A 13532-nucleotide genomic window follows, 5' to 3' on the forward strand; every position below is an offset into this window, starting at 1 on the left:
TCTCTGAATGCCAAGGGTAAAGAAAAAAATAATATAAAAGGCAAAAATTTTACAGACAGAAGAAAAAGTCACCTACAAAAGAATCAGGGGAGTAGCACATTTATCTGAAAAATGAAACGCTAAATGTTTTCAAAATTCTAAAGGAACTATGACCCTAGAATTTCTAAATACCCAATCCTTCAATCATGCGTGAGAGGAACAGAAAGGCATTTTCAGATATAGAAAGGTTAAGAAATTATACTACTTGTGTATTATTCCTGAAAAAACATTTTTTTTTGTTTAAGTACTCCAAACAAACAAAAACAACTCAAAAATAAAAAATAAAAAAAAATAGAGGATACTGAATGCAAGAAACTGCAGTGAGCAGAGAAACCAGTATAAGTGTAGTTCATTCTAAATAACCATGGATTGTGTATCCATTAAGAAAAAAAAGCTTAATACTTTGGACTAAAATTCTATGTTATTTCTAGGGTAAGATGACCAAACACATGAAACAAAATCTGTTAGAAATAAAGAATGTGACAAAACCATAAGCACAGTGGCAGAACAGCAAACTGCTCTGAAATGGACTGTCATACAGATAAAAAACATCACATACGGAAACCACACATTAGAAGCCTGATTTTACTACTGCAGCCACAACTCTGAGTCCTTCAGAAGGTGCATCCTTCCAAATGCCCAGGATTGTAAAAAAAACTGATCATGCACAAGCAAGGCCACAAAAACCAGAACATTCCAATAACATTCTCTGCATACAAAGTACAGGAAACCATTGCAAGCTAACAAAAAGAAACCGTGAACTACTTAGAAATTAAAAAAGGAAAGAAAAGAGAAAGTCCTAGCAAATCTGATTAAAATACAAATGAACAGGGTGTGGGCAAAAGTGGGTTTACAGCTATAATACAAATAAATATGACAATAATGAATAAATAATGATGCAAGAATAAGCTCTGCTTCGTGTACTCACAACTGTAAACCTACTTTTGCCCATCCCTGTACAATGTCAGGAATTAAAAGAGAGGTAGAACCACAAGTGTGGAGATTTAAAAGGCAATGGTCTGCTCTGTACAACCTGATGCCAATACATATAAAAAGAGATAATATAAATACTTTTATAGGAAAATATAAATAAACAACAAAACCATGTCAGAAACTCATAGGAATCAAAGTGCTTACAAGGGCTAGAGGCCCAGATGTTTCACAGATAGGTCTTATCAAGAACAGAAAATACCTACATATTCTTTAATTTCCCCAAACACAGTAAAAGTTTGTCTTTCCAACTCATTCTGTGAAAGAAAAACCACCGAGCCCTGGCCGGTTTGGCTCAGCAGTTAGAGCCTTCAGCCTGAGGACCAGAGAGTCCCAGGTTCGGTTCCTGCTAGGCCCTAGTGGCTAGGGGCACATACCAAAAAAAAGAAAGAAAGAAAAACAACCGAGCTGTTAAAACTGTCAGAGAGGATATAAAACTACCGCAATTACAGTGTAGAAACCAGATGAATAACGGAACGGAGTCCAGGAATGACTGAGTGGGAAAATTCAGTGTACGGCAAAGCTGATGCTTTGAGTTGAGTGATAATATGGTGCATCACTTAAGAAATTATTTTGGGGAATTGGCTATCCATTTGGGAAATGAAAACAAAGTCAGATCCCTATTTCAAAGTATAAGTCAAAATAAATTCCCTATGAGTTACAGATATAAATATAGACGACAGTTCTCCAAAACCAGCAAACTAAAAATTACTAAAACAACACAGGGATGGGAGAATTCCACCTTAGCATGACATCAAAGATGAGAAACCCATACAGGGAGACGCCATTGACTTAGCTACCTTAATTTTTAAATTTCCGCGTGGATTCTATTGATGGGGAGTCTGTGATAATTTAAATGGCATCTACCTTTTGATGTAGTAATTCCAGTCTTAGAGAATGTACTTTCACATATACTCACACACTTGAGCAAAGACTTAAGTACATAGATACTCATTTTTACATTCTCTGTAGCAGAGAAAACCTGGAAACAACCCAAATGTCTAAAAATTGTGTGCTGGTTAGAAAAACGAGTAAATTCATTCAGTGGAATACTATGCAGCCATTAAGGAGAATTAGGTCTAGCTATGGAAAGATGCTATAAAAAAATAACTTGCAATTCATTGTACATGGCATGACTCCATTTTAATTTTCCAATAACATCACTGTATATATGCTGAGATACATAAACATAACAGTGCTGTACTTCTGGGGAGTAGTTGTTGGGTAAAATTTGGGTAAGAGAAAGAAGGCTGAAGGGAAACATTTTCATTTTACTTCAAGCAATAGTTTGTTCAAAATATATTTATTTTAAATGACTATGGCACAGGACACCACACATAAAGCAAAAAGAAATGGTAAGTTGTTGGAAAACATTTACACATGACAAATGGTTAACAGCCTCAATATGTAATTTGCTGTTACAAATCATTAAGAAAAAGATGAAAAATAAAGATGATGACCTCTACTTTAGATGATCAATTTTAGAAGTGGTCCATTTTATTATATCTTTTCCCCCACCATTTATACTATTTAGGCTGAGCGGGTAAGCCTGGCTTTACGTTACCTTCTGTAGGCAGTATATACAGTCTTTCTCCTAGGAAATGAGATGTGTCTCAATGTGCCAAGGTCGGTCACTCTCAAATCCCACAGCAAAGATAAGGGGATGTGCACCTCTTGTAGCTGTTCTTGCTCTTGGGAGCGGCCACAATCCTTCCTGCCTCATGTCCAGCTCCCTTTAGCACACATATATACACACCAGCTCCCTCTAACACACACACACACACACACACACACCAATCCTTCCTGCCTCATGTCCAGCTCCCTTTAGCACACATATATACACACCAGCTCCCTCTAACACACACACACACACACACACACACACACACACACACACACACACCACTCCCCATCTACCTCTAACACACACAGCTCAATATTGGGCCCTATCATTTAGTTTAAGGGAAAATGGATATCACTCTAAATAATGGTATGAAGATTTAGAAATGACTCAGATCTGTATTAAACAAGACTGCAGAAACGTGTAAGTTCTTGTAACTAAGGACATGGGTGTCAATTCATGTGGGTATTTGGTGGCAGAGCAGCAGAGTGGGTTCATCCTGTGTCTCTACAGATAACCGAAAGAACCAGAACTCTCACACTGCAATGCCTACACCAGAGACCACCTTTCAAAAGGAATGAGCGGCTGCCCTGGCCGGTGTGGCTTACTTGGCTGGGCATCTTCCCATGTCCTGAAAGGCTGTTGGTCTGATTCCTGGTCAGGGCACATGCCTGGGTTAAGAGCTTGATCTCCAGTAGGGGGTGTGCATGAGGCAGTCAGTAGATGTTTCTCTCTTCTCCCATCCTCTCTCTCTAAAAATCAATAAACTATTCTTTATAAAAAGGGGTGGGGGGAATGAGTGGCTAAGGTAATGTTCACCAACTTGATTCTTCCCATTTAAACAGTATAAATATTGGGAGAAAGAAAGTTTGTTCTAAAAATAAGCTGTATGTACAGAGAATTCGGAATTTTAAAAAAGCTGTCAGGTATCCTGACCCCCACCTTGGTGACGTACTGATTCTGAACAATGCTTGTGAATGGGAGCAACAAGTAGAAAACTCATAAAGTTCACATTCCTTCTTTTGTTTTAATTGTGATTCAAACAATAGTTACTGAGAACCCACTAAAGGCCAGGCATTGTGCTAAGTATTTAGAAACAAACACTGTATATTATTTTCTTTTAAAAACTGCTTCTTCTTAATATATAATGCATCTGAGTTGTAGATATAGGTGGGAAAGAGACATCCAGGTCTCCTAGCATTTTAATAAATGAACAACATTCATGAAGATTCTTATTTGAGCTAATAAATCCTTTTCTTTCTCTTTCTCTTTTTTTTTTTAAACAATAAATAGGCTTCTAATTAATGGATTTGCTAGTAGATTCTCCCCTGCCTAGATATGACACGTTTAAGAGCACACATTTAGAGGATGGTGGAATATTAACCTGTCCATTAGGAGTAAGTCCAAAGAAATGTTGGATTCATCCCACAATCACTTATGAGCATGGCCTCCACGTTCGAACGTCAGCTCCGATTCAGCACAGCACAGTCATGCTGCTGCCTGGAGGTGCCCAGGGCACGAGCAAACCTCTGAAAGCTGAGCTACTTACAGCGAAAGGGTGGTAGGGGTGCGCGGGGGGAGCTCCTCGGGGCCCTGCTGGTGGAGGCAGCACGGACAGTCCTGTTGAAAAGATGCCAAGTGCGCTGAGGTTCAACCCCGGGATCAGATTGGCTTGTTGCTGGGAACAGAAATGGAGAAAAAGATGAGAGGAGGAGACCAGAGTCCCAGCTTCCCAGGGTCAACCTCCATCTCTTGTCTGGGTGTCACCAGTGGCTCCTAAGGAGCTCTGCCCTGGCCCTGGGGACCTCCTCCCACCCAGCTGCTGGGCCAGGCTCTCCAAACCTCAACTTGACATGGCGTGTGTTCCTTTCGTTTCTCTGCCACCCTTCCGAGTATCTACACATCTGAACAGCAAACAAGCTCTTCCTGGGGACCCAGGCCACTTCACCACTCTCTCCTGCTAACCCCTCACCCCTAACCTGCCCGATCCTGTGGCTCTCTCACCTCCGGGCCCCCATGTACTTTGTCTACCAGCAAGGAATGTGCTTCTCTCACCCCTCACATGGCTAAGTCCTATTCATCACGTGGGTTTCACCTGAGCTTAGGTATCCCCTCACCTAGGAAGCCTTCTTTCACCCCAAAGGTGTTGCTCAAATGCCCTTTCAGTGCTCTCCTAACTTTCCTAAGTGTCCTAAAACAGCACTCACCACAGGGTGTGGGGATCGCCTCCTGCCCTTTCAGACAATAATTTCCTTGTGCACAGACTGTCTTACTTAGTGTTGTGTGCTCAGTGCCTGGTACATAGTACGTACTCCATAAATACGTGTTGAATGGATATATTTAAAACATATTGGGTTAACAGTTTTTTTCTAACTCTTATCTAGGGAAAGATCAGACCCTTCACTAGGACAGCACAGATGTAGTCTCCACTTTCCAGACTCAGGATGGTGCACAACTTTGGCTTTGCACCATTTAGCTGCCAGCTTCGTGATCATCTCACTTGTTTCTTTCACATGCAGACATGGGGATGCTCACACAGGTGATAGTCATGGTGTTTTTGCGGTCTTTGTCCAGTTTAGTCCAGTGACAGCCACCTTGCTGGGGTGAATGCTCACATGCACAGCTGTCCCATTAGCTTTCTTCCACTGCACTCTTTCAACGCAGATGGCGGATTTCTTCCTGTAGACCTGGACTACTTTGCCAACGTGCTGCCCTTTGCACTGTCCTTGAACAACCTGAACTTCATCATCCTTTAGGATGGGCATGGATTGAACTCTGTACTTCTGCCTCAACTCTTTGGAAAGAGGAGAAGACATAATCTTCCTGCAAATGTGGGAAGGTGCACTGACATGCCTTCTATGGTTCTGGCTCTGGTCAGAAGTCAAAAGGGCCTGGATTCATTTTGGTCACTGGCGCTTCAGCGATGGACACAAAAGGGATAGGGTCGAGTTTCAACTACACAACCCTTCAAAGGCAGAGAGATGTAGTCACCCACCCTGGCCTGTGTCCAACCTCCCCCCACCTGTGTCTCCCCAGACACTAAGCAGTTCTCTAACATCTATTTTCTTTTCTGTGGCTAGGGTTACCTAGTAAGTTGCCTTGTTTTAGAATGTCTGGAATAGAACTGGGATCCTTAGCCTTGACCCAGTCTGACATGTAAGATCTAGTAGTTTTGTTATTCAACTATCTATGTGTGACTTTGGCACAGACATGAATGAATCTAAGTGATAGGCTCAGGTGAAGACGACTGGAGCACTCAGACCCTTCTGTAGCTTTTCTCGGTGTTCACAGAAACAGATGTTAATTATAAGATGTCAAGAGCTCCTCCAAAAGACAATGATATATTAGATGATACCTCCATAGACAAATACATACAAATGGGGAGAGAAGGTCACGCTGGAGTCTTCTCATCACGTCTCATAAGTGCCCTGTGATGTGGCTGCCAAGGTGGGAGGCAGAGTACTGACTTGAGTAAGAGGGTAGGTGCTGTGGGGTGGTTGCTGAGCAAATTGGGTTTAACCCACACAGCTCTTTGTCAGCATTTCTTCCTCTATGAAATGTTACCAGGTCTGGGATTTGCTGCCAGGACAGCTCAGGAGAGTGGTGAAGTGGACGAGGGCTCAGATAAAACAAAACAGGCCATGAGCTAACAACTATTGAAGCTGGATTATGGAAACATGAGGGCTTGTCACAGTATCCTTTCCTCTTCAGTATATGTTAGAAAATCATTATCACAGAAAATTTTTAAAATGTACTGAATGAGCTTGCCGTTGTACAAATATTTTTAAGATTTCTGATGCCAGACTGGCGTCTCCCTAGTATAAAGTGAAAACTAGATAGCAATAATAGAAAATATAAACCCAAATCAGTCTGTTAGAAGTATTAGGGCTGAGGTGGTTCACAATATTTTAGATTTAAAAGAGCACATCAATAAGCAAGAAGTGAAAATCAGAAGTTAATTTTAAAGTATTTACTTTTAAAATTGGAAAATGAAAAAAAAATCTCACTTTTCTAACATTCCAGCTCTTTTTGTATACAGTCTTCTAGTTATTTTGATTCATATTATTTTACATAACTATAACCCTAGTTATATATACTTTTATATATTCTTTTAAAATTAACATTATATTGTAGACGATTCCTCATTTTAAAATCTTCAAAGTTATGATTTTTTTTTTTTTTTTTTTTTATCCTCACCCGAGGATATTTTTCCATTTTTTGTACAGACAGAGTGGGAGGGAGAGAGAGGAAGGGAGAGAGAGAGAGAAACATCGACGTGAAGGGACACATCGAGTGGCTGCCACCCACATGACCAACCAGGGCCGGGGACAAACTGCAACCGAAGTACGTGCCCTTAGCGGGAACCGAACCCGGGTCTCTCCGGACCGCAGGCCGACGCTCTAACCACTGAGCCAAACTGGCCAGGGCTCAAAGTTATGATTTTAATGTGGCTTCAAACTATGTTTGTCCAATGCATTTAACACGTTACGGGTTTGTCTCCTGAATGTTTTAATGCCCTTGCCCCGAGAAAGCAGGGATCACTCTGCATACCTATTTTAAGGTGCTTCTTCACTATCTGAATGACTAGAGGCTTGGGTTCTGCCTGAAAACATGTGAAGACCAGCAGAAGAAAGCATTAGGCACTTACATTAACAGCCAGCATATCGTTTTCAAAGGCCTCACGTAGCTTCTTCATAATCTCTATCTCGGCATTGGCACAGGCCTCGACTGTGCCCTTCACAGTGATGGTTCTTTCAGGGTTGTATATGCTCAAATCCTGCAAGCTGGCCACAAAGACAAGAGAAATTTCCTTTTTACAAAAGGGAAAATAAATCCCGGAGGACCACAAACAAATCTTGGTGGAGAAGGTGGGGAGGAGACTGAATCTCCTTATCACACACTGAGGTACAGAATACCTGACATCTTATTTCAAATCTTTGTAGTGACTTAGATCATACCCTTAGTAAAATATGTTTGACTGGTAACTATTTATGTATTTGTTTTTATGTTTTTGAAGATAATTATATCACTTATTATTACATTCCCATTTTATAGACAAGCAGATGAATCAGTTGGGCACATCAAAACGCTCAAATTCTCCACTACTGGGAACAATGAATCTGAATGAGTAGCTTACGATGAGATTGTTATCTTGGTCCCAGTCTCATGTTCAATTTTCTTCAAATTTCTGCCTTCTTTTCCGATAAGTCTTCCAACCAAGCCATTGTGGGCCAAGATTTTCAGAGGAATCTCTTCAGCTCTAAAAGAGACAATCAATAATTTAACATTTAAGGTGGAAACAGAAGTTGCTTCCCAAGAGTTATTACCCCCCTTTCTTTCCTTACAAATAGAAGCTGTTCTGGTACCAAGTGGTGATGGGCTTTAGGAGAGGAGTCCCTTACTAACAACCCCAGTGCATGAATTCTCATTAACATAAGCCAGGCCATGACAATTATACTCCCGTGTTGTGACTGGTTGGCAGTAAGTCCCCGAGGTAGCTATGGCTAATGAGATATAAGGAGAAGTCTGTTGAGTGACTTTAGGAAGGTTTTCCTTGCTCTTAAAAAGGTACAAGGGATTATGACATTAGTCAGATGACAGACCAGAAAGCTTCAGGCACTCCTATCCCCACGGAGATATCAAGTTAACAATAGACAGGTCGAAATACCTGTGTGAGAACATTAGAGAAGCTGTAACACCTAGGCTATTATAAAACCAAGACAGAATTCCAGCAAAAAAGGAAAGAAAATTGTGGTATTTGGTGTGGCTGCTCATATTTCTTTCCCTACACAGCATAGCAAGGAGCAACTGAGAAGCAATCCTTCATACCAGGGCTCATCTCTTTAAAACAGAAACAAAAAAATTGGACTATGAGTCCAGCATTCCAGCTTGCTTGGGGGCTGCCCAAGAGATTAGTTTTTGTCTTTCCTGACTTGGAGTACTGATGAGACTGGCACCAGAGTTTGGAGGGTGCTGAAAACAGAGGTGAACAATATGTTAGAACTGCAGTTACATAGTCAGAAGCCAGGAGAAGAAAGATCAAAAAGCTTTGAGAGATCTAGAACCTGCCGTCAGGCTGATTAGTGAAGTCCTTTCCCTGAATGAAGCCAGTATGCAAAGACTGAGAGGTGGTTGTTTTCCCAAATGACTAAATCCCAGCAATAAAACTACAAGACATATAAAGAAACAGGGAAACATTGACTAATCAAAGAAATCAAAATAAAACTCCAGAAACTGACCCTAAAGAAATGAAAACCTATGAACCACCTGACAAAGAATAAGAATGCAAAATAACTGTCATAAAGATTCAATAATAGAGAACACAGACAACTAAATAAAATCCGAAAAATGATGTGTGTACAAATGAGAATCAATAAAGAGACAGAAACAATAAAAAACAACCTAACAAATAATAAAGCTAAAGATTCCAAAACTAAACAGAAAATTTCATTTAAAAGGTTCAACAGTTGACATAAACAGGCAAAACAAAATATCAGCAAACCTGAACACTGATCATTTGAAATCATCAAGTCAGAGGAGAAAAAAGAATGCAGAAAAGCAAAGAGAGGCTAAGGGATGTATGGGACACTATAAAGTGGATCAATATATACATCATGGGAATCCATAAGAAAAGAGAAAAGGGGCAAAGAACTTACTTAAAAAAGTATTGATGGAAAACTTTTCAAATCTGAGGAAAGAAATGGACAAATAGATCCAAGAAGCTCAAAAACTTCCAACTAGGATAAATCCAAAAAGAGCCACACTGAGACACATTATAACCCAAGTGTCTAAAGTCAAAGACAAAGGACAATCTTGATAGCAGCAAGGTAAAAGTGATTAGTAACATACCCAGAAGTTTCCATATTATCGGTGGATTTCTCAGCAGAAATTCTGCAGGCCAGAAGGGAGTGGGATGATATATTCAAACTGCTGAAAGAAAAAACTGTCAACCAGGAACACTGTATCTGGCAAACTGTCCTTCCAAAATGAAGAAGAAATTAAGACTTTCCCAAATAAACAAAAGCTTAGGGAGTTCATTACTATTAGAAATGTGCTATAAGAAATACTAAAGGGAATCCTTTAAGTTGAAATGAAAGGACAGTAGACAGCAATACAAACAAAGCCATATGAAAATATAAGATTATCTAATAACAATACACAAATACAATAACCTGCACTATAGTAAATTTGATGCATAAAGTTTAAATGAAAAAACAAAAAAGGTAAATCTATGTTAATGGGTATACAATACATAAAGAATAATCTGTGACATCAATAACAAAGTAGAGGTAGAAAAGGGTATAGAGGGGATAAATGGTGATGGAAGGAGACTTAACTTAGGGTGGTGAACACACAATACAAAACTATATAGATGATGTATTGTAGAATTGTACACCTGAAACCTATATAATTTTATTAACCAATGTCACCCCAATAAATTCAATTAAAAAACATAGAGGGGGGAGTTGTACAGTTCTGAATACAATTGAAATTAAGTTGTTATTAGTTTAAAATAGTATGCTGTAATTTTAAGATGTCTTATATAACTGCAATAATACACACACACACACACACACACACACACACACACACCCCTACAGAATATATACAAAAGGAAATGAAAGGGAATCAAAGCATATTGCTGAAAACAACAAAAACAACAACAAAACACCCATAACAAAGACACAAAGGGAGGCAGTAAGAAAGAAAAGGAGAGACAATAAAGCTCCAAGACAGAAAACAAATGAGCAAAATAGCAATTTTCAGTCCTTCCCTATTAGTATTTACTTTAAATACTAAGGGATTAAACTCACCAATCAAGACACAGATTGGCTGAATGGATTAAAAAATAAAAAAGTAAACCCCAAATCAACATGTTACACCTCAAGAAATTAGAAAAAGAATAAACAAAACCCAAACTATCATAAGGAAAGGGATAATAAGATTAGAGCAGAAATGAGCAAAATAGAGACTAGAAAAACAAAAGAAAAAATCAGTAAAACTAAGAGATGGCTTTTCTGAAAAGATCAACACAATTGACAAGTCTTAGCTACATGAATTAAGGAAAAAAAAAGAGAGAACACTCATTAAAATCAGAAATGAAAGACAGGACATTACAACTGATGCCCAGAAATATAAATGATAAGAAGATAATACTATGAACAGTTATACACCAAAAAAATTGAATAACCAAAAAGAAATGAATAAATTCCTGGAAACACAGAAACTACCAATATCAAAACATACTAGAAAATCTCAACAGCACTGGCCAGGTGGTTCAGTTGGTTGGAGTGATGTCCCACACACCAAAAGGCTGTGGGTTTGATTCCAGGTCAGGGCACATACCTAGGTTGTGGGTTCTGTCTCCAGTGGGGGTGTGTATGGAAGGCAACCAATTGATGTTTCTCTCACATCAATGTTTTTCTCTCTCTCCCCCTTCCTTTCTTTCTAAATATCAATAATTAAAAAAGAAAATCTGAACAGACCAATAACAAGTAAGGAAATTGAATCAATAATCAAAAACTCCCAACACAGAAATGCCCAGAACCAGATGGCTTCCCTGAAGAAGTCTACCAAACATTTAAAGAAGAATTAATATCAATCCTTCTCCACCTCTTCCAAAAGACTGAAGGGGAGTGAATACTTCCAAGCTTATTCTATGAGGCAAGCTTTACTCTAATGTTAAAGCAAAACAAGACACCTCAGAAAAACCAAAAACTACTGACCAATATTCCTGATTTTGAATGTTGATGCAAAAATCCTTTTAAAATTACCAGCACACTGAATTTGGAATCACATAAGAAGGACTATACACTGTAACCAAGTGAGATGTATTCCTAGAATGCAAGGATAGTTCAATGTATAAAAATCAATGTAATATATAACATTAATAAAATGAGAAACAAAACCCACATGATCACCTCAACTGATACAGAAAAAACATATGGCAAAATTTAACACCTTTTCATGATAAAAACACTCAACAATCTAGGGATAGAAGAAAACTACCTCAACATAATAAATGCCATTTGTGAAAAGCCCACAGTGAACATCATATTCAATGATGAAAGACTGAAACACTTTCCTTTAAGATCAGGAACAAGACAAGATGCCTGCTCTCACCACTTCTATTCAACATAGTAGTGGAAGTCTTAGAGAAATTTGTTAAGGAAAAGAAATAAAAAGTGCCTAAATTGGAAAGGAAGAAGTAAAATTATCTCTATTCATAGATGACATGATTTTATATGTTTAAAACTTTGAAGATTTCACAAAAAAACTGTTAGATTAACTAATTCAGCAACATCATTAAATTCACAATCAACACACAAATCAGTTGTGTTTCTATCTACTAAAAATAAACAATCTGAAAAGGAAATTAAACGAATAATCCCATATATAATAGCATAATAGAATAAAGTATTTAGAAATAAACCTAACCAAGGAAGTCAAAGACTTATACAATGAAACTATAAAACACTGCTGAAAAAAATAAAAGACAACAGAAATCAATAGAAAGATATCCTACATTCACAAACTGGAAGACAATATTGCTTAGATTTCCATACTACCTAAAGCAATTTATGGATGTAATGCAATCCCTATCAAAATCCCAATGGCAATTTTTGCAGAAATAGAAAAACTCATTCTAAAATTTGTACGAAATTTCAAAGGATCTTGACTAGTCAAAAGAATTTTGAAAAGAACAAAATTGGAAGACTCACATTTCCTGATTTCAAAACATATTATAAAACTACAGTAATCAAACCAGCATGGTACTGACATCAAGACAGACAAACCAAAGGAATAGAGATCCTTGAAATAAAACCTCACATATATGGTCATGTGATCTTTGACAAGGGTGCCAAGACTACCCAATGGGGAAAAGACAGTCTCTTCAACAAACATTGTTGGGAAAACTAGCAAAAGAATGAGGCTGGACCCTTATCTCACTCCATATACAAAAATTAACTCAAAACATATCCAAGACCTAAATGTAAAACTTAAAAACTACCATATTCCTAGAGAAAACACAGGGGAAAAATTTCATGACATTGGACCTTGCAATAGTTTCTTGGCTATGACACCAAAGCACAGGTAACAAAAGCAAAAATAAACAAATAGGATCACATCAAACTTAACTTTTTTGCATCAAAGGACACGATTAACAGTCAAAGACAGTCTATGGAATGGAAGAAAACATTTGCAAATCATATATCTGATAAGGGATTAATATCCAGAATATATAAAGAACTCCTACAACTCAACAATAAAAAAAATTACCTGCTTAAAAAATGATATACAAATGTCAACAAGCATAAAGTAGATTTCAGTATCATTAATCATAAAAAAAATGCAAATAAAACCACAATGAGGGATTGTGAATACAAAATACTACCTTACACCCCATTAGTTAGGCTACTATCAAAAAACAGAAAATAAATGTTGGTGAGAATGTGGAGAAACTGGAACCTTTGTGCACTGGTGGTGTAATCGCTATGGAAAACAGTGTGGAGGCCTCACAAAAAATTAAAAAATAGAACCGCCATACAATCCAGCAATCTCACTCCTGGGTATATATCCAAAAGAATGAGAAGTAGGGCTCTTAGAGAGATATTTGCACACCCATGTTGATAACAGCACTATACACAATAGCCAACAGGTGAATGCTGTCACGTGTTGCAACGTAGATGAATCTTGAGGATATTCTATGAAATGAAATAAGCCAGTCACAAAAAGACAAATACTGTATGATTGCACTTATGTGAGTTCTCTAAAGTAGTCCAGTCTATAGAAACAAAAAGTGAAAGGCAGTTACCAGAGGTTGGGGAGAGAGGAAAAAGGGGAGTTGTTGTTTAATGGGTAGAGTTTCAGTTTCACAAGA

General features: G+C 38.2%; 1 protein-coding gene across 1 annotated transcript in view; it reads right to left on the reverse strand.

Moving 5' to 3' along the window:
* The window catches only part of IGF2BP2 (insulin like growth factor 2 mRNA binding protein 2), a 151805-nt gene that overhangs the window by 13971 nt on the left and 124302 nt on the right, over nt 1-13532 (reverse strand). The window contains exons 8-11 of the mRNA XM_036243447.1: nt 9500-9580; nt 7788-7910; nt 7299-7434; nt 4200-4328 (exon numbers count right to left, since the gene is read on the reverse strand). Coding sequence (XP_036099340.1) covers nt 4200-4328; nt 7299-7434; nt 7788-7910; nt 9500-9580 — 469 coding nt within the window. The remainder of the gene's footprint in view (nt 1-4199; nt 4329-7298; nt 7435-7787; nt 7911-9499; nt 9581-13532) is intronic.

The sequence above is a fragment of the Molossus molossus genome, unplaced genomic scaffold (genome assembly GCF_014108415.1).
Source record: "Molossus molossus isolate mMolMol1 unplaced genomic scaffold, mMolMol1.p scaffold_m16_p_5, whole genome shotgun sequence".
Classification (NCBI taxonomy): Eukaryota; Metazoa; Chordata; class Mammalia; order Chiroptera; family Molossidae; genus Molossus; species Molossus molossus.